At 38.8% G+C, this 21,041-nt stretch overlaps 2 protein-coding genes across 8 annotated transcripts; both read left to right on the top strand.

Annotated features, from left to right (window-relative positions):
• Positions 1-2,515: 2,515 nt before the first annotated feature.
• Positions 2,516-11,936, top strand: LOC113716846 (uncharacterized). Of its 4 annotated transcripts, XM_027241352.2 has the most exons (13): positions 2,812-2,881; positions 3,049-3,222; positions 4,023-4,070; positions 4,238-4,308; positions 5,029-5,853; positions 6,008-6,101; positions 6,213-6,377; positions 6,459-7,244; positions 7,328-9,330; positions 9,435-9,549; positions 9,622-9,694; positions 10,719-10,870; positions 11,339-11,936. In XM_027241352.2, exons 2-13 carry the CDS (start codon positions 3,147-3,149, stop codon positions 11,665-11,667), a joined length of 4,737 nt encoding a protein of 1,578 aa, XP_027097153.2. In that variant the 5' UTR covers positions 2,812-2,881; positions 3,049-3,146; the 3' UTR covers positions 11,668-11,936. The 4 variants fall into 4 exon arrangements, 3 of the variants coding, with proteins under 3 accessions (XP_027097152.2, XP_027097154.2, XP_027097153.2); XM_027241351.2 differs by having other exon boundaries at positions 2,516-3,222; XR_011822915.1 differs by lacking the exon at positions 11,339-11,936 and having other exon boundaries at positions 2,760-3,222; positions 7,328-9,085; positions 9,183-9,330; positions 10,719-10,751.
• A 778-nt stretch (positions 11,937-12,714) lies between these two features.
• On the top strand, positions 12,715-16,700 carry LOC113717203 (uncharacterized). 4 transcript variants are annotated; one of them, XM_027241907.2, is made up of 10 exons: positions 12,715-13,204; positions 13,345-13,416; positions 13,791-13,870; positions 14,593-14,692; positions 14,781-14,834; positions 15,313-15,390; positions 15,491-15,588; positions 15,685-15,742; positions 16,017-16,138; positions 16,273-16,700. In XM_027241907.2, the coding sequence occupies exons 1-10, from the start codon at positions 12,980-12,982 to the stop codon at positions 16,424-16,426; spliced, it is 1,041 nt and encodes a 346-aa protein (XP_027097708.1). In that variant the 5' UTR covers positions 12,715-12,979; the 3' UTR covers positions 16,427-16,700. The 4 variants fall into 4 exon arrangements, with proteins under 4 accessions (XP_027097708.1, XP_027097707.1, XP_027097709.1 ...); XM_027241906.2 differs by having other exon boundaries at positions 15,667-15,742; XM_027241908.2 differs by lacking the exon at positions 14,781-14,834 and having other exon boundaries at positions 12,843-13,204; positions 15,667-15,742; positions 16,273-16,589.
• The last annotated feature ends 4,341 nt before the right edge of the window (positions 16,701-21,041 follow it).

The following is a 21,041-nucleotide window of genomic DNA, read 5'->3' as shown; positions in this document are numbered from 1 at the left end:
TTTGTACGGTGCATTCCAGGCGGTTTAGTCCCGTACCCAGTTATAAGTTTGTTAAAATAACTCGTCGCACTCAAGAGAACGAGGAAGCTATCAGTCATTTTATCTCTAATAAAATTGGGGTTTAAGAAAAAGAAGCAGCTCAACTTGCTAATAATTGATAATTCAACCCAATCACAAGCTTTTATCACTACCTTAGGTTATGTTTGGATTGTATTTTTTATAATTTTTCATAAAAAAAAACTGTAGCGATTTGATGTATGTGAGGGAAAAAGATAATAGAGAAATGTGATCACGGAAAACAACGTAATTTTTCGACAGAAAATTACAATCCAAACAAGGCCTTAGTTAATACTTAATAGTGGCCAAACTAAAGATACAAAGAATTATTAACAACATCTCAGAAATCCAATCCTTGGATTAACTTAGAAACTTTCCCCCTGTAAAAATTGATGTCTCATTTTAATGGAGAAAAGAAAAGGAAAAAAAAAATACTGGGATCAAAAGTCAACTTGACTAACGGGGATCACTTTTGTATGAGAATCTAATTGACATTAGCGTTTGAAATGAATTATTCATTCTAAATCCAAAGAAGTGAAGTCAACTTATAAAATAACTTTTGAAAATTTCATAGGTTTTTAAAAACATCTAATTTATACGTAACCTATCATGTGAATATGCAAACACTAATAATTGTTATCCTCCCGCGCATTATATATTCTCCCCAATTAACTTTACTTTTTTTTTATACATAAAAAAAAAAAACACACCTGAACTGCATGATGAATGTTCAATAAACACCTTTTAGATAGATCCAATTTCGGATTTGGTGGAGCGACGAGGTGGCGTTGATGAAGAAGGATGGAAAGGAGAGGCTGAAGGTGAACGAGAGATGTTAATGGCGCTACTTTTCGTGTTGGATTCAGTTCTCTCCGTGGGTCAGGAATCTTTCTTAGGAAGGCCGTGATTAGGAAGGTAATTGCCCTGCAAGAAAGAGTGGATGCCGTTGCTGCTACTGCGGCATCAGCTGATATCGATCGAATTCAACCTGAACCCGATACCTTAGCTGAGGAGGAGAAGGATCATCGAGTCACGAGATCAGGTCCTCGTGATTCAACATGTAGCTGCTGCAGGTGCAAATTCGGCTGAAGCTAGTAATTCTGAGGGTCGACCTCCCGAGATTCAAGACTTAGCTGATGCTGCCGAAGGAAATTCGGTTCAAAATATACCAGGAGTGGCGGCAGCCTGGCGTGCGTTCGATTTTCTTTTTTCCTTTTTCTGTGTTCTTTTGCCTCTGTTTTTGTGTTCTGACTGAACGTGTGTTTGTTGATGTAAACAAGTTGTATCTACTATTTCAAAAAAGGTCAGGAGTAAGATAGGACATGCTTCACTGCTTTGCTTTGAGGTGTAAGCAGATTGGCCTTCAAAAGTAGCGGAGTGGCTCTTGCAAAACCAACTTGCTGTTGTTATTTTTCAAATACCAGATTGCAAGCAAATGCTGAATGAGTCGGTGTGGGTGCTCCTCACTGTTTAAGCACACCAGATTATCAGAAGAAATGCGGGTTCAATCAAAATATGGCATTGGCTGATGGAAGGGTTCCGAAGCCAGACGACGAAATCAAGAAGATTGGCAACTTTAACTGACTATATAGCCTCTGCTTGATAGCAAAGTCAACTTGATGATGATGATGATGCTGCTCCTTGCCCTTGGTCGAAGGAGCTTTTCAATTTCAGCAAGCCATCTGAAGCGGCAAATGCTTCTTCTGTGTGGGAGTTAAATTAAAAATGCATGGCAGACGTAGTTCGCCACAATGGATAAGATTCAGCAGCACTCCCTTTTGCAATCCAAAACAAACACGCATATGCGTATGGCAAATCAAACATTTTTTTTTTCTTTTGTGTTTTTGACAAAATGTATATAGCAAATTGTTGGAAACACCTGCACCATATTATCATCAGGTTCTGCTAATAAAATAATCTTCGTCCGAATTCAAAGATGATGCTGGTGTTTTACTTTTACACTGAGGAGGAAGATCATCAGTAACAGTCTCATCAGCCGACAGTACACTTGCTGATTTGGTATTCAACTTCCAACTCATTTTCGCTGCATCATATCATATTAATACTTCAACTCTTAATCTTATTATTATGGCTGTGTATTTCTCTGTTGTTGAAATATTTTTGCATTGCACTTGCTTTTACTGCGGTACAACAACCTTCGATTTCTAGACACGTTTAGGTTATCGTTTTATTGGTCAAATCACTCGCCCGTTCTTTGTTCATCAATAGTGAGGAAAATAATTAATTTATGCTTCGTTTGGAAAGCAGCGATTTTTCAAAAAAAAAAATTGCTACAGTAATTTTTTTACCAAAAAAAATCTAGAACCAAACAAAGCTATATAATATAGTATCCAATTAGTAAGAAAGAATCTTACCTCCAAAAAAAAAAAAGATTCGTTGGAATTATTTATTTACCGGAGTCATGCAAACAAAGAGAACAAAAAAAAAAAAAAAAAAAAAAGAGAAGAAGCAAGAAAGAAAAATTGTGTGTCTGATCGGTCGCAGAGTAAATTGTTGTTGATGAAATTTTTTTATCCTTTAATTGAGGAAAATTGAACGTGGTTTGGTGGCAATAATAAATTTAAAAAAAATGTTCATACATAACAGCAATTAAAAATCTGTTTTTTCCTTTATTTTGAAAACAAACAATTAAAAGCAGAGGCTGATTAGTTGATTTAGCTGTTCTGACCACCCAAACCCTTGCCCCTCACCCTTTTCTTCCCCGTTCACCATTCTTTCTCATTTCTCTCTCTCTCTCTCTCTCTCTCTAAGCCAGCGAACTGTCTCTCTCTCAAAATCGTAGCTCTCTGCGAACTGTTCAACTGTTTATCTCTCTAATCGCCATTCACTCTAAGCTCTCTCTCCCTCTCTCTCACACACACGCACTCCCTCTCTCTCCCTCCCCCCCCCCCTCTCTCGCTATCTTTCTGGTTTTTCCCCAGCGATTCACTTCTACCTCTTTTCAATCTCTTCTTAATCTCTCTTATTTAGCTATCTGCATCCGGTGCTCGCTGAGCGCTTTTGATTCTTTTGGCTGAGCTTGTGATTTCGATCTTGTCATTGAAGTTGGGTGACTCATTTACCGTTCCATGGCTGAAAGCAAGCTCGATCTCTCTGACGATCTCCTCTCATCCAAGCCGTCCGATCAGTCTTGGACTCCAAAAGGTACTCTTCTTCTTTTTAACTCAATGTTGTTTAATTCTGTACGCCTTCGATCATTAATCCTTTCGGATATGCCTAATTTGCGGTTCGCGTTAAGCTAGGGTTTATTGATCTGACTTCTTCTTTTATCCTTTAATTTGACTTTAACTGTAATTCTTAGGGTTTCAGATCAGTGCGTTTGGTTGAGAGTACTATTAATCAATATTTTTGAGGTCGTTGCTCGTGTTGATTTTTCTTGGTCTAAGTATTAGTGAAGTCAGGGGAAGGAACGAGAGATCTCTTCTAACTGCTTGAATTCCTATGTTGTTCCCTTTGGAACCTTGTGTTTATTATTGTACAGGTAGACCCTTCGATTAGAAACTCTATTTTTTTGTCTGAAATATCCTGTCCTCTTTGTATTAGCCTATAGCAACGTATTTTTGTTAAATGCCGAGTTCTGTTGTTATTCTAATTCGTAAAGACGTTAGCATTTGTCTTTATATTTTAACTCTTCATTCTCCATTTATGATAGACTTGGATTGTATTTTCGGAAAAAGAGACTCAACTTTCAGTTTTCTTTTCTCCTCCTTTCTTTAAGAAATTGAATTGGTGCTTTGTCAGTTTCTCTCTGGGATTCTGCGTGTTCTGTTTGATCAGAGCTGGTGATTTTTTCGAGCCTAAAATTCATGTTGCTTGATCTTTCGACATTTGACCTAGGATGTCAAACTTTTGATTTGGACATATGCGTGGTGTAAAGAGACGTTGTTATGAATTGAATAGAAATGAATATTGATATAGCGAATTAATAATGTCGTCTTCTGCAGGAAATGACGAGGAAAAAGTGATGATGGGATCGCTCGATGAGTCAAAGGGTAATATACTTGTTTTTTATTTAGATTTCTGCGTGGCTTACTGGCTCTTTAGATGCTAGCCATTCCTCTCTGAATTCCCATTGGAGAACCTTAATTAGACTGGTCAGTATCTTTCCTGTATTGTCACTGCATGGTAGTGTAGTCTTTCTGACTGGACCTTGTAACAGATCAAGCCCCTTCAGAAAGCATTCCCCTGTCTCCGCAATGGCTTTATGCTAAACCGAGTGAGGCTAAAATGGTAAGTTTCTGTTTTTTTTTTAAGGGCAGCTTACATTTGTTTCTCCTGTGAACTGTACTAAAAGATCCTTAACTGCATCTGTTGTGATAATAACTGTGACTCGTATATTTACTTTCCATCAGTCTAAAAACAAAACCTGTTAATTTGGTGCTGTAATCAGCTTTTAATGTGAATAAGTGCTTAATTACAACTTTGATGAAGCAACTTTGGAGTTATGTTGTCAAAGCTGGTTTTCATCTATTATTTGATTATTGATCCAAGTTGAAATTCTGATTTCTACATACTGAATCCTTTTTTTTTTTATATATATTTGTCATCAAGAACCTGTACAGTTATTGTATGCTCTCTCTCATGCTTGTGTTTATGGACAGATTACATTCTTTTTGGGATGTTAACAGCTATTGAATTTTGTTTGTAACAGTTCAAGGAAAATGATCCGGAATAGAATTTTATTTTTTGAATATGGTCTTAGTTTTGTCTTTGACATTTGTTTTAGAAATATTTTTAGATTTTCTGATCATCACTGTTCATCCTTATCTGTTTTCAAGTGATAGTTGAGGTCTTGCTTAAATATGTTTTTAAGTTTGTAATTTTGTGGATCCTCTGGAAACCCTGAGTAAACTAGATTCAAGTCCCGCACATGTTGCTAGTTTCTTCTTCCTGGAGTCATCCGTTTAAGTATTAAGCATTTCTGTTTATAAATTCTCATGCACATAACAGGAAGCTCGTGGACCTAGTTCTCTGTCTCTTGGAAGTTCTGCTGATTCAAATCAGAAGGAGGGTTGGCGTGCAGATGCAGCTGAAGAAAGAAAAGATTGGAGAAGAATTACTACAGAGACTGAGAGTGGTCGGCGTTGGCGTGAAGAAGAAAGGGAAACTGGCTTGCTTGGCAGAAGAGACCGTAGAAAGACGGATCGTCGAGCTGACAATGCTTCTGGAAGAGAAACAACTGAAAATAGAACTTTGCCTGCAACTGACAGATGGCATGATGCTAGTAATCGCAATGCTGGGCATGAGCCAAGACGTGATAACAAGTGGTCTAACAGGTGGGGTCCTGATGACAAAGAAAAAGAGGCTCGACCAGAAAAAAAGGCAGATGTGGATAGGGAAGATGCCCATAATGAGAATCAGTCCTCTGTGGTTAGTCGTTCTGTTTCAGAACGTGACACGGATTCTCGTGATAAGTGGAGGCCACGACATAGAATGGAAGGAAATCCTGGTGGGCCAGGCTCTTATCGTGCTGCCCCCGGATTTGGACTAGAGAAAGGGCGAGCAGAGGGTTCAAATGTGGGGTTCACCCTGGGACGTGGACGAGGTAGTTTAGCAGTTGGAAGACCAACATCTACTGAAAGTGTCCCTGGGAAACCATACCCCTTAACTGGTGCATTTTTATATCCGAGGGGGAAGCTCCTTGATATTTACCGTAGGCAAAAGTTAGGTTCAACCTTTTGTAACATGCCTGACCAGATGGAGGAAGTACCCTCAATTACACAAGTGAATTGCACTGAACCTTTAGCTTTTGTGGTTCCTGGTTTAGATGAGGAGGTAATCTGTTGAATTGAGGAAGTAAATATTTTATTTTATTTTGATTAGCCTTACATGTGAGAATGTTGTTTTGTGATTAATTTTATGCTGGAATTTCTATTTTCTTGAAACTTGAGCTTAATTTGCGTCTTATTTTAATTTCCTGTCCTAACAGGCTATCCTTAATGATATATCGACGGGCAAAATTACCAGTAGTGGAGTGTCATACAGTTCATTTAGAAAGGGCAGATCAACTGATAACATTGCAGGTACCAAGCTTAGCATCTTTTAAGACATAGAGGTTGCATGCTGGTTTGCCTGCATTTAAAGTTGTTTTGGTTGTTGCTCTAACTCTTAATTTTGCTCATGTTTTCCTGTAGAAGTGGCAGATCTGGAAACCAGCAATCAGAAGCAGGTTGTCCTCTCATCAGATATTTCTGAAGAAATTGTAGATACTTTACCTGCCATGTCAAATGATAAAATCCACGAGTTGAGAATTCAGAGCAACTTGTATAATAATGGTCCTACAAGGAGCTTGCTGGAAGGTGAGTTGTTGGTTTAAATGTTCTTTATTGAGTGCTCTTTTTTGACAACCTCTAATAGAAACTACATCTACTTGGTTTCAGAGAGAGAGATCAATCTCCAAGAAAAGCACATTTCTGAGGCTTTTTTGGGGACAAATATTGATGAAGTAAGATCAAGCCTAGAGAAGATCAACATTGGTAGCAATTCAGATACTATTACTAATGCTCAGTTTGAAGCTTTGGAAATCAGAGGTATGGATTCTGTTATAACCCGAAATCCTGGTTTAGATGGTACAAGACTGGGTGGAGCATTTGATGTCAGTGACAAGCTTCCAAATGAGCCAAACTCTCTGTTTAGTTTGCCATCTTCAGACCAGTATTGGGATGGAAATTTACAAAGCTTGGGAAGTAGAATTGGGGAAAATTATTTGGAGAAGGGTGTCCCGCCAGAGGAGTTAAGTTTGTACTACTGTGATCCTCAAGGAGAAATTCAAGGCCCATTTCTTGGAGTTGACATTATCTCCTGGTTTGAACAAGGGTTTTTTGGAACAGACTTGCCAGTACGATTGGCTGATGCTCCTGAAGATTCACCTTTTTTTGAATTAGGTGATGTTATGCCTCATCTTAAAGCAAGCCATGAACACGCTTCCAGCACAGGTTTGAATTCCAATTTAGAAGTATCTACAGCTATGGGGGTGAAGTTCGATGGTAGTGTACATGCTTCTGCTCCAATTGCAGATGTCATTAGTCCTACTGCATTAGATGATCCAAGCTGGCCATTGTCTCATCTTGATGGCATCTCCTCACACCATGTAAACTTGAAAAATATTGAGCACCAATCGCATTCAGAGGGTCAAGATTTCCAAAATTTTGTGACTCAGGATGAAGGTTGTGAAATTTTTAATGAGTAGTTTTATATGCTTATTAGATTGAAAATGGATCTAACCATGTTGATATTTTTTCTTTTGTAGAAATAGTTTTTCCAGGAAGACCTGATAGTGGTGGAAATCCTATTGGGAAGACTCGTAGGGCCTCTGGTGATTCTTCAAATATCGTTAACCCTGCTTTTCCAACTGAGTTGATGGAGGCTGGCATTCCAAAGCAAAATAATAAGCTGCATCCTCTTGGGTTGCTGTGGTCTGAGCTAGAGGGCGCCCATACAAGGAATGAGCAGATGTCAAATATTTCTTTCAATTCAGGTAATCAGGAGCACGCTGTAAACCCCCTGTCTGGGAGGGTTGCTGCATTTGGTGCACTGGCTGAATCAACTCGTGCTGCTGAGACATGGCCTGATTTTCGTCGCAGAAATACACTTACTGAACCAAACTTATATCAAGATACAATGGATGCTCAACATTTTTCTCGCATGGACCATGAATCCAACCGCTTTGATGTATCAGAGAAAATACTACCCCAACATTTTCCACAATTCTCTGAGCAGCATAGTTTACCATCTCATAATGCCCACTTGGATGAAGCAATGCTTGAAAGAGGGCAACATCAGAACTCGTTGAATCAGCAGTTGGCAGGCCAGCTAGATCTGGAACACTTTGTGGCTATCCAACAACAGCAGCAAAGATTGCTGCAGCTTCAGCAACAGCAGCAGCAGCAGCAGCTTCACCATCAAATGCTATTAAAAGAGCAACAACAGGCTCATGCTCGACAGCTGCTTGTCGAACAAATGATGCAGAGTCAAATGCGTGATTCTATTCGCGCTCAATCACGCAATGATGCTATTAGAACGAGTAATGCTCTGGAACAGGTCTTATTAAAGCAGCAAATTTTGAATGAACTCCAACAGCGTTCCCATCTTCCTCCTAGGCACCCAGAACCATCCTTTGAGCATCTTTTTCAGGCAAAATTCGGCCAGGTGCCTCCTCAAGTGCATCCAAGTGATTTATTGGAGCTTTTATCACGTGCAAAACATGGGCAAATGCATCCATTGGAGCATCAGATGCTTCATCAGGAGCAGTTACATGGAAGGCAACTGCCAATGGGATTAAGGCAGCGATTGGATATGGAAGATGACAGACAAGTTGGTTCTTCGTGGTCTGTTGACGAAAGCAGTCAATTCCTTAGAAATCCTGCAAATTCTCATCGGAGTGGTGCTGCTGGATTCGGACAGCTAGATTTTTTTCAACAGCAACAAATTCCATCTCCTGAGGACCATCTCAGTCATCTCGATCGGAATCTTTCATTACAAGATAGACTCCAGCCAGGGCATTTTGAGCCCGGCCCTTTACCATTTGAACGCTCGATGTCATTACCTGTTGGTGCTGCAGGAGCAAATTTGGACGTTATGAGTTCTATAGCTCGTAATCAAGGTTTAGATATGCAGGAATTGAATGCGCGACTGCAGCTTAGCGCTCAAATGGGGGGTTTTTCATCCAGTGTATTTTCTCATCCATCTCAACGCCCAATGGTTCCCAGCCAGTTTCATGTCTCAAATTCAGATATAATGGAGGGCCACTGGCCTGAGAGCAATGGTCAGTTGCCAAATGAGTGGGTTGATACACGACTGCAACAACTGCATGGTAATAGTGAGAGGCAAAAAAGGGACTCAGAAGTCAAAAGGACTTCAGAAGATCCAAGTTTATGGATGTCAGCTGGTACAAGTGATGACAGCTCGAAGCGTTTACTCATGGAACTTCTTCACCAGAAATCAAGTCATCAGTCAGCTGAGCCACTAGATTTGATCAGTGGAATGTCCACTGAGAAAAGACCTTCTGGTCCATATTCTGGAACTATCTCCTCAAATCATTCATTTAATCTTCTTTCAGATCAAGAAGCAAATTTGAATCAATCGTTTGCTGTGGGATCTTACAGCCTGAATTCAGGTGGGCCACCGCAGGCCCGTGTAGCTGATGAGGTGGCTAGTACGGTGGAAACTGTTGAAAGATCAGCTTTCAGGTCCAACTCCGGAGCATTGCTTGAAGAAGAAGCCTTCTTTTCAGGTGTCAATGGCCCCTCTCAGGTTATTTTTCGCGATCCCTACTTGATATGCAATTGATCTTTGCAATGACTCGAATAATCTAATGAGAAATGTGAGTGCTTATCAGCATGGGCGGTCTTGTGCAGGGGCCTGCTTCAGAGGTTCGAGAAGACATTGTTGAACCAGTGAAAAATGCTGCTTTGGACGGAGGGGAATTGCCTGTGAATATTCTTAGCAGGCATTCTTCTTTTAGCAGTTCAGGTAATCTGTCTACCAATTTCCCTTCTGCCTAGTTTTTTGCACTATCATACCATGACTCTGGATTGGTTCCAGGAGGCAATGCAGGCTTTTGTGGGGAGAAGATTGGACTACTTGATTCATTTGCAGATGATCTTGCTAAGGATCGGTAAGGACAATTTGGGTCCTGGTTGTGCTATACTGACAAATGAAATATCTAGAACTTGTAGTTTATCTTTGCATGTTCTGGGGAGTTGCAGGTGGAAATACTTCTCTGCTCCTGTGCAGAGACTCAGATACCTTAAAGGAAGATGCCCTTTTACACTGTATATGATTATTGGATTTTTTTTCCCACCTTGCAAATGGTAATTAAAGTAGTTTTCTTCTTGATTTCTGCTGGTTGGCTACTTGAGGTAAAATCTCAAGGAAGATACACTTGATTAACCTATGAGACTGGTACTGATTGCTGAAGGTTAGGTTATTGAAAAGAGAGCTTCCTGAATATAGAAGAGTGCATTTAAGCTAAAGTTAGTGAGCTAGGAGAAAATCCATTTCTGGTGAAGGATTGTAGCTGATTTTCTATTGGACCTGGCCTGTTCTGCCACTTGGTGACTGGATTAGATTCAGAACAGGTTTTGTTGAACTGGACTTGAACTCGTTTTTATATTACAGTGGCTTAATTAAAAGATCACCTTGGCATTGGAACCCCAAAACTGAAGTTGCATGGATTTGATAGTTTTGCAAGTTGATATTCCTGTCAATTGGTTTGACAACAGATATTGAGATACCACTTAAGTGTTGGTATGCTATTGGGCAGTGAAAAGTACAAAAAGTTGAATCATGCCAAGAATTTATATCTAAAATATTTGTGTTTTTTGCAGTGTTTATTATGTTGAAAACAAATAGTGTTGTGGTCTTTGTGGGGAATGTAATTGCTTCTGTTGTCTCCCCAGTCATTCCTTTGCCAAAGGAAATAAGTTCTTAGAAGATCTTAATTCTCTTTTTAAGAGAAGGAATAGGTGTGTTGTTTTCCTCAAAAAATAGACTGTTGATCTGCCCCTGTTGCTGGTCCATCAAGCAATTGTAATTTTGCAACACGCCTACTGCTACAGTTATCCATGTCATTGTTTGTGTTGTCTTCGTTCTTCTTGTTGTGGGACTCCATACACGTTTTACTTTAATATATTTGGCAGGGCCCCATCTGCTGCATCAAAAATGCCGGAAAATATTTTGCTGAAACGTCCTCCAGTCCCACGGGCATCATCTGCTCAGGATGGGTTAGTTGAGCTGAATTCAGATGCAGCAATCAGAGGAAAAAATCCTCCAATTTCTATACCTGCTGAAGGTATTATCTTGAGGCTTTTGTGCAACTTTTTGTTTCTGCATTTAGTTTATGTGGTTCAGACGTTTCTATGCTACTAAAATTTATAATTTGGATTGTTATGCACAGCATATTACCTTTTTTTGCTTTCGGTGAAAGATAGGCTAGCTTTAGGGTTATAAGTTCACTCATGTTGGCAGCTTATATATGTTAATCAGACACCAGTGCAACAGTGCCCCTTCCCCAACCCCCAACTTAAATTGTGTAGGGCTAAAGCTTAAATCGTGTGGGAGAAAAGGCAGGTTAGTATCAAGGTACAAATGATCTTTGAAATGTAGGGCTAAAGCTTTTCGTATAATGCGAGCATCAGCTGGTTCGTTATTTCCTAAAATAGAAGCTGAGCAGGGAAGATTTGGTAGAAGGATTCATGAAATGCTGGGCTATTTTCTGACTAGTACTTTATGTTCTCATTTTTGCCAAAATCTTTGATAGGAGGAAGACGTGATGGAGGAAACCAAGTCTCTGATATGCTGACTTCTGGCAAAAAAGATGTGCGATTTCGACGCACTGCATCATTAGGTGATGCTGATGTTTCTGAGACGTCATTTAGTGACATGCTCAAGAGCAGCGCTAAAAAGCCACCTCCTCAAGATGTTAGTGCTGCGGGGATTGGTGCTTCTGACTCAGTTGATGGAATGCAGGGCTCTCGTAGCAACAAAAAGAAGGGGAAGAAAGGTAGACAAATTGATCCTGCCTTACTTGGATTCAAGGTCACAAGCAATCGCATAATGATGGGTGAGATTCAGCGGATAGAAGATTGATACTTCCTGTATTGTAGTACGTGAGCTATGCCAGTTTTTTAGTTGCTGTACAGATTAGGAGTTTCTGTAAAGTTTTTGCAGCAGCAATTTCTTTAATTTGTCCTACTTCATTTTCACCTTTTTAGCAGCTTAGCATTTATTGTAGGGTGGCTGGTGTGGTTATTAGGTTCGGAATCCATTGGCAGGATATAGCCAGCCCAGTAAAGCTTGTATAGACAGAAATCTGATAGGAATACTTACCAATGAAAAGAATCGTGCATATTTTTGTATCTGAAGTGCGGTGGATGATGTTAGGTCTATATAAATTGGTTATTTTTTCATAATAAGTTTTTTAAATATAATATTACAATAACACACTCTTAAAAATGGTTAACAATTCTTAACTCTCAAATGCAAATAAATAAATAAATAACCTGCCACCTCTATCCTCTTCCATCCACCGTTGGAACTCACCACCACACTATTCTCGACACTGTCGCCCTACCTTCCCCCTTCCCTTCCTCTTGCCTCTTCCTTTTTCCCTCCTTTCTCTCCCCCCCCCCCCCCTCCCAAAACCAAAACACCAAAAGCTCTCGGCCCCCTTCCTCTCTAATTTGCAACTCCTTCCCCTTCCCCTCCCTCCTCCTATTAGTGTCACCCTACCTTCCCCCTTCCCTTCCTCTTGCCTCTTCCTTTTTCCCTCCTTTCTCTCCCCCCCCCCCCCCCTCCCAAAACCAAAACACCAAGAGCTCTCGGCCCCCTTCCTCTCTAATTTGCAACTCCTTCCCCTTCCCCTCCCTCCTCCTATCTGGTCAAGAGGGGAGAGGGAAGGAGAAGAAAGGAAGGGAAGGGGAGGAAGAGGGAGAAGGGGCTGTGGAGGGAGGAGGGGAGAAGTAGCAGGGAGCGGTGATTTTTATAAATTTTTTTTTAATTTTATTAAAATTTTAAAATGGTAAAAATATTTTAAAATATATCTTCAAAAATTATATCAAAAAATATCTAATTATCTGCTGTGAAAGTACATAGCAATAGGAATTTTTTTAAAAAAATATCCCAAAAACTAAAAGCACATAGAAATGATTATTTCAAATAATCACCTGTCTGAATGAATTCAATGAAAAATCTAGCAAGAATTGGCGTCACCGGGACTCGAGCCGCAGAGGTTCAGTGCGTTAGATTGACATGATAACCAACTGCACCGCAACTGTTTGTTGGGGTTAGGATAGAATGAGCATTCAAATAAAATTAAGTTCATAGTGATGTGAAGAAAACAAGGTTGGCGGTGTGTGTGTGTGTGTGGGCGTAGAGCCGTAGAGCAAGTGTAATTGGGCTAATGGCAGCGAGTTTAAGTGTGAGTTGCGCAACTCAGTCTTGGAACTTACCCCTAAGACTACTGAGGCAGACAAGTTCTAGTAGACTTGGAAACCGATTACGGGTCTCAGCAGTAGAGAATCGAATGGCAACCCCTGATGATGATGATAATGCTAAGCAACCAAGCACCAAGAAGATGTCCAGCGTAATCGACTCGCATCTGCACGTTTGGGCTTCTCCTCAGGAGGTAACCTTTCCCACCAAACACAAATCTATCTCCACTGTCAGTATATCATGTTTGTTTGGCTAGTCTTGGCGTTTTTCCTACAAGCGTGTAACCGCCAAATTTTATCTTAATTCTTATCTGGGATTTCAATTGACATGTAGGCTGCAGACAATTACCCCTATTTTCCCGGCCAAGAACCCACCTTACCAGGTCATGCTGACTTTTTGCTCCGGGTAATTCTATTTCTCGTACCGGTGGCACTCTTGCAACTTAACCTATGGTGATTGCGAAATTTCCACCCTTTATTTTGCAGAACCCTGCTTTTTTCAACTTCGCTCATCCATCAATGTGCTGCTAGTAGTGAACACCATGTCCCTCCATTTTTTTAGGCATCGATCCTTTTCACATCAATTTAAGTTTTGAGTATGCTTTACTCCTACTATTGATGCCCGTCACCTTGGCTTGGTCTCAGTAGGCTAGTAGAGACTTCCTAGCCACCATATAAACAAAAGTTTTCCCCCTTTCCTCAACCATCCATGTCTCATTCACCCCTTCTGCCCAGATGCTCGTGTAACTAAAGTTCACTTGCTTCCTGTATATACTGCAGTGCATGAAAGAAGCAGGGGTAGATGGTGCACTTATAGTGCAGCCCATAAATCACAAATTCGATCATTCTTATGTGACAAGGTCAGGTGATCATACTCAAGTTCATGTATTCAGACGATTGTTGTGTCAAGAATTTCAGTCCCTCTGGTCAATTGCAAATTTCCTCTGTACACCAACGGTGCAAGCCTGTGGTTTTTGACTAATTGTCGAAAGCGTATGCAAATGATGTACTAGCTTTAAAGTAGATTATCCAAAATTGGTAGTTACGGTGGGGTACATGACTAAACTTTGAAGGTTGGCTGTCAATCTTTTTAAGCAAGTTTTGATGTCAAATAGTAAAATATCAAGACCTGGAAAAAAACTGAAGGACAATGTTACGACGATTAATAAGCATAACAACAACATCAATATAAAAAGAAGAGCATTATATGGAGTCCATTTGGACGGAGGTTAGTTCCCAAAAAAATATATTGATATTTATTGTAACAGCTCTTTGTGATATGATGTAATGTATGTGAGACAAGTGGTGGAAAATCGTACATTGAGGATCTCCAAGAACAATTTTCCAAATAATTGTCATTCTTGAGGACAATTTTCCAAATAATTTATTTATTGCTTTTCTTTGTCCTTATTGCTTTCAAATGCGGCCCAGCTAAAGTTGCCTTCATTTTTAAGTTGCACATCTTGGCAATTAGACTTCTATGGTTTTCGAGTCATTGAAGTAGTTTAATGTCTTCATTCTACCTCTATGTTGTCAATTGTAGTTTCAGAAGTTGCCTTATGCCAAGTTGATCATTGAACAGTGTGCTGAAGAAGTATCCATCCAAGTTTGTCGGTTGCTGCCTTGCAAATCCAACTGAAGATGGAAAAGGAATTGAAGAGTTTGAGAATCTTATCTTGAAGGTGCTGAGAAATATGGAACTGTATTTTACCGATATTGTAGAAAAAGGATTTTTTTTTTTTTTTGACAGACCGCTTTCACTTGTGATAGGATGGTTACCGCGCAGTACGTTTTAATCCGTATTTGTGGCCTTCTGGTCAACAGGTACCTTCTTTGTGAATACACCCACATGATTATTGCTTTCATGGAGTCATACAATATATCTTGTTTTTTATGGTATCTCGAACCCTTCATTGGAAATTACCTTTTGGAAGGTGAAAACAAGGAATTTAAATTTGCTAGTCAGCTCAAAACCAAGGACTAACTCTATAAGCAAACTACTACACGTCTAGGCTGAGCTGTATATTCATGTACTGTACTTAGCTTAACTATGAAAATTTCACAGTATCAACTTCCCACATCACAAAGTCTAAGCATAATTGTGTAGAGGTGGTGTTTGATCTCAATTCTGCCATTAACAAGTTGTTTAATATCAAGATGCAGGAGGGGGGAAGTAATGAAGTCTTCTTTGTGATTACTCATGGATGAAAAACTAAATCCTATCATATTCACACCTGACTAAAATAAATGAAACAGTACTATAGAGGAAAGAAGATGTAAAGCACATTAGTGATCTTTGCAGATGACAAATGACATTGGGAAGGCTATTTTCTCAAAAGCAGGAGAACTTGGAGTTCCAGTGGGTTTTATGTGCATGAAGGTCTGTGTCAATTCATTGCTGTCACTTGTATATTTTAAAGGTAAAATTACTTGTAGTCAACAGTTAGTGTCCCAAAACTTTACCGAGATGATCTTTGCAGGGTCTGAATTTGCATATATCAGAAATTAAGGAACTGTGCATGGAATTTCCTAAAACAACTGTTTTGCTCGATCATCTGGCCTTCTGTAAACCACCAATGTAAGTTGACCGTGCCTGTCAAAGCATAGTAGTAGAGCTGTTTAGTGATACGGATGAAGGATCAGATTACTTGTTTAGATGCGTCTCATCTTTCAGAAATGACGAGGAAAGCAAACTCTTCTCTGAACTGCTAAAGTTGTCCCGATTTCCGCAAGTAAGTATATGCTACATCGCATCTGGTATTTGCTATTGACAGTTGATCTTCTTGATCTTAAATGGCCTGGGCCGTGTCTTAGTCTTCCCTCCCTTCCGAAGAAGACTGCAAATGAGCTTTGCCATTTGAATCGTGGATCGTCTAATGCATACGTGATATCCCATGTGCCCTTGCCCTGTCTTAATTTTTATTTTTATTTTTTTTGGTTTCTTACATCACCAATACCTTCAATATTACGCATTCATTAACCTCTCGAGTAACTTCTGCCTGACAGGTTTACGTAAAATTTAGCGCCTTGTTTCGAGTGTCGAGAAATCCATATCCGTATGATGATTTATGCCAAGTTCTATCACAAGTAGTTTCCAGCTTTGGTGCGAACCGAGTCATGTGGGGAAGGTAAAATGTCTTATAATTCAAATTCTGAACCTAAAGGAAAATGCAAGGACAATGTTCGTCGATTTGAATGTACCAGAAGTACCCATTTCATTGTGGAGCTAACTCGAGAAGTTCAATCTTGGGCCTTGCTGCAGTGACTTTCCTTACGTTGTCGCTGAGTGTGGCTACAAAGAAGCAAAAGAAGCTGCCTTTCGGCTTGCCCAACAAGTGCCCTTGTCATCTTCAGAAATGGAATCAATCATGGGGAATACGATTCAGCGCGTATTCAATTCTCAGTGGTTTCGTTAGACGATTGAGTTCATCCTGGAATTCAAATGAGTAGCTACATGCTCGTGTAAGGTTGTGTAGAGTCTTGTCTCTAGGATAGATCACGAGGTTTCCGAGCTGAACAGATTGTGATGAACTGTGAAGCGATCTCAAACTGATGATACAGGACATACTAATCACAAAATCTCTGTGCTTTGTCATTATTCTATGTAATAATTCTATTGAGGCTTTGGAAGCGTATTGAAAAAAGTTGAATCTGTAAACTTTCATATAATAAAAGACGCGATTCCTTTCATTGGCAAGCTTTTGTACAAGATTTCTGTCATTAAAAGCGTTTACTAGGCTGACTGTCGTCCCAATGGATTCTGACCTATATGCCTCCATTAAATTCAATACTACTACTATTCAGCAAAAAGATGAGAGTATATCGAGTTCAATACTCAGCAGCTAAAAAGGTGAAATCAGGGAAATTAACGAATTTACTGCTGCTAAATAAATTAAAAAAAAAAAAAAAAAAGGTTATAGATCAGGAAGAATGCGTCCGCCCTTGTTTTTGCTGCTCTTGAGCATATCTGTCACCTAAGGATACGATGATGCAGCGCGTCGAAATGGCACCTCTTTTTTTCCACAAATTTAGAACATCAGAGTCCTCACATCGCATCGCGCCGATTTGTGGCCAAAAATTAAAAAACAAAATGAGAGAATGAATTAATTGGATACTACCATGTAATCCTTCCACTAAATCTAAAACAAGATTTTGGTCATCGCACTTTTTCTATTATTCAGTTTCGATATATAATTTTTGTATCCGAAGAAGATGTCGAATAAGCTATAGCCACCAAAAAAACAAAAAAGAGTAGTGTATCGTGCAATTTTTATTGATATATATATATATATATATATATATATATATTCTTATATTATATAAGAATGAGTTTAGGTCAAAGAATGGTTTTGAATTTCAACCGCAAGAGTAGGGGTATTTTAGGATTGTGAGGTTGTTTTGAATGTAGTTATAGTATTGAGTACCATTTTAGATAACATGTGTATTATTGTGTTTACTGAAATGTTCTTGTATTTTAAAAGATGCAGTGATGATTTGTTCAAAGGTTTAGGTAGTTTGGAAATGTGAGATTATTTGGTCATCTTTTCTACAATTGGTACAACCCATAATAGTTTCTTTATTGGTGTAATTACTTAAATGTTCTTACAGAGACATTCATTGTGATTTGTATCAATTATTACTGTTACTTTGCTATTAAAACTTGAAGAACTTCCAATGTCATTTTCATCTCAATTAAAGTAAGGGCAATGTGGTTTATTAAGAAATTTATGATTTGAGCATTAGTTTCAACTTCAATTCTTCAAATATCTACCCCTTCACATTCTTCCGTTATGTTCCTTTCGACTTCCTGTAAATATTTATTTGTATTGTCATGGTACTCTAGATTTTAATATGGTTCTCTGGTAAAACTATTCTTGGTGATTCAACTTGAAGTGAGGTTTCATTTTTTTTTAATAGTATGATTTGCTTTGTAAAATCGTAATTTCTATTATTACTTAAATGTTTTCATTTCAAAATTGGATACTCTGTTAGCGCATTTTAATGTTGATATTATTATTTCCCCATAAAGTTGGTTGTTCTATACAATTAAAATGGTGTGATTTTGTTGAAATAGGTTTGGAGATACAAAACTTCCTCTTTTGATCTACTTACGTGGTGGAAGCTTTTTGATCAAATTTACCTTCTTTCCTACATATCACGAGCATATTAATGTAGTAGTTGCAGAAGTTGGTGTTGTAGCAGTTTCAATTAACTATCGGCTCGTCCCTGAACATCCTTTGCCTATTGCTTATGAAGATTCTTAAATTGCAGTCAAATGGGTTGTCCCTCATTCAAATGGCGAGGGTCCTGAGGTATGACTTAGGGTTTATGCTGGCTTTGATAGGGTATTTTTTGGTAGGGATAGTGCTGATGGCAATTTAGCACATAACATGACATCAAAGGTTTGGCTGGAGATGTTAGACGACTACGATTTTGATGTGATTTTTCTCAATTGTCCTTATTTTAGGGAAAGATCTAATCAGTATTAAGTTAACGAAATTACAGGTGAACGCCTATGTTAAGGGCATTTGGCATTATGTTCACCAAAAATCTACGGGGATTGATGATCCATTATTGAATCCTCTGATGGAGTCAAACATTTCGAGGCTAGGCTTTGTCGTTGCTAAAAAGTTGGCTACTTTCATCAACAAGAATGTTGTGTAGATACATCTTTAAGCGGATAATCACTTTGTTTATTGTCATTCTCTGAATCGTTGAGGTATCTATTTAAAGTTCATTTAATCTTGTTAATGAAAATCTTATATACAAGTGTTTGTTTCAAAATATATGAACCAAGCAAGATAGCATGCATAATTTCCTTCTCCATCTCCCAGTATACATTAGATTTTTTGTTATTTCATATTGTTACTCAATGTACGTGAGTTTTTTGATATTCGCTTGAACTATCGTAAAACCTTTTTGTGACAGCCCCATCTCACCCTAAGGCGAACCAAAGAGTTCGGTGGAACACCTGCCCAACTCTCGCCGGGACTACGGAGTCGAATTACACAAACCCGATATAGCGCGCCAACGAATTCCCAAGAAAACAATCAATCGAAAACTACTAAGTTGAGAAGCATAAGTTCTACACCGTAAGGTATCATCTCAAATGAATACACTTAATGTACATGATAAAACACTTATATACATACATCGAAAACTTTACAATTAAAAGCGAAATACTTCATTAAAAGACAATTAGGGTTTTGATTACACAAGAGTTAACAAAAGAACGTTTTACACCAGCTCAACCCTTTTCTCAAAATCACAGCTCAAGTGGGGTTCCCTGTAAAGAAAACAAAGATAACGGGAAGGGGGTGAACTTACGCTCAATGAGGTACCAAAATAATAGCAAGTAAAAATCATGGAACTTCATATTCAATTAGTCACATATGCAAATCAAATAAAGAAATGAACAAACACCATAGATATAAAGGATACGGGTGGCTCTCAGGAGCCAAATTTCCACTTGCTTCACCGAAATTTGATCGAAATAATAGTTGACACTCCGTCAACTTCCAAATAAAGTAACCAGTCTCGTCCAGTAGAGCACCACTTTACACCAAAATCCGTCCACCAAACCCCTACCGGGCCCGAACTCCAAATAGAAACAGAAGTGATAATACTCGAGTATACCGGAATCAAGGGTCTCAATACCCAAAGATCCTAAAACAGACTACCGTGGTTCGTTATCTAATCGACCAGCCCCTTGCCGATCCGACTCGAGTAACTAGGCCACAGGTGTTGAATTCAGAGGTCACAGAAAGGTCGTTGGATATAAGTTTCCAAACGACGTCGGAACAGATACAGATACAGATAACAGATTCAGATTCGCACCAAAATTGACATATGAACAGATAAGAGAACGAGTGTGATAAAGTACACCCTCGTCTCAAACAAAATAAACAGATAGTTCAGTCGTTCATATTACAGATTGCATGTATAGAAACCGAGTTAAACAACAAGTGAGGGGAGTGGTACACTCACCGGTTCAAGTACAGATACTTTAAAAGTTTTCACTTCAAATTGGCTTTAATCGCCAAGAAACCCTTACCAAGTCAAGAAAGGAGGCAACTTAGCACCTTGGTCTTCCAAACCACTTCACAACCAACTTTAATACCACTAAACTAAGAGGTTTTATGGAGGAAATTCAAATTTAATCGGTTAAATTTGAAGATTGAACAAGATTGGAGGTAAGAAAATTGGGAGTTTTCTCTTCTTCTCTCTTGAGGATGGCCAGCCAAAGAAGCTTGAAAAATGAGGATGATTTGGTCAATTTTTGGATTTAATTGGTAAAGTAAGAAATTGGTCAAAGTCAAGAATAAATCACAAGGTGACACTTGTCACCCTTATTTAATGTAACTCTATCTTTTTATCTCTCCAATGATAATCCATTTAGATAATTTCTAATTATTTCTTAACACCTAATAAAATAAACCTGGTATACAAAATTTAACCTAACTGGCTTAATTTTATCGAACTTTCTGCACTAGCGGGTCCCACGTCCAATATTCACTCCTAATTTCTCATGAACTAACTTATACTAGAAAAATGATTTTAAAACTCTTTTCAGTTATAAAAGCTCTGAAAAAATCGAAATAGTGGGGTATAATGAAGAGAAATGCAAGCGAGGAAACAAAATAAATAATATAAAATTAGGAAAATTTACGGGTTCTCACACTTTTTTAACCATAAGCACCAAACACCCGCGCGATACGTTAACGTTCCCCTCCTAGTATATATATATAGGGTGGATTTAGGGATTTTGTCGATAGGGTAAAAAGGCGGAGCAATGAGGGATTCGGAGCTAGAACGGTTGTCAGAGCAACCGTTCCGCAAGGTGTAACATCATTTGCGCACGATGTAACATAATCTGTATAAGATGTAATAATAGAATAATAGCGAGTAATACTAGAACAACATTTTTGTGAATCTCACACGGCGTAAAAATCGAATTACAAGGAGTAATCTGAGCCGCGTAAAATTTTTTGCTCTAATCATGGCCGCGAACCGTTCCAGCCGTTCCAGCCC

This window comes from Coffea arabica, chromosome 11c (genome assembly GCF_036785885.1).
Source record: "Coffea arabica cultivar ET-39 chromosome 11c, Coffea Arabica ET-39 HiFi, whole genome shotgun sequence".
NCBI classification, from domain to species: Eukaryota; Viridiplantae; Streptophyta; class Magnoliopsida; order Gentianales; family Rubiaceae; genus Coffea; species Coffea arabica.
The sequence above is the reverse complement of the archived record's forward strand: the minus strand, read 5'-3'. Positions and strand labels throughout refer to the sequence as shown.

Bases quoted from the DNA above. Each gene is read 5' to 3' on its own strand.
- LOC113716846 (XM_027241351.2), top strand. From the start codon at position 3,147: ATGGCTGAAAGCAAGCTCGATCTCTCTGACGATCTCCTCTCATCCAAG. The intron at 3,223-4,022 runs GTACTCTTCTTC...CGTCTTCTGCAG, and splicing joins TCAGTCTTGGACTCCAAAAG to GAAATGACGAGGAAAAAGTG. The intron at 9,550-9,621 runs GTAATCTGTCTA...GATTGGTTCCAG, and splicing joins TTCTTCTTTTAGCAGTTCAG to GAGGCAATGCAGGCTTTTGT.
- LOC113717203 (XM_027241906.2), top strand. From the start codon at position 12,980: ATGGCAGCGAGTTTAAGTGTGAGTTGCGCAACTCAGTCTTGGAACTTA. The intron at 13,417-13,790 runs GTAATTCTATTT...TATATACTGCAG, and splicing joins ATGCTGACTTTTTGCTCCGG to TGCATGAAAGAAGCAGGGGT. The intron at 16,139-16,272 runs GTAAAATGTCTT...GCCTTGCTGCAG, and splicing joins AACCGAGTCATGTGGGGAAG to TGACTTTCCTTACGTTGTCG.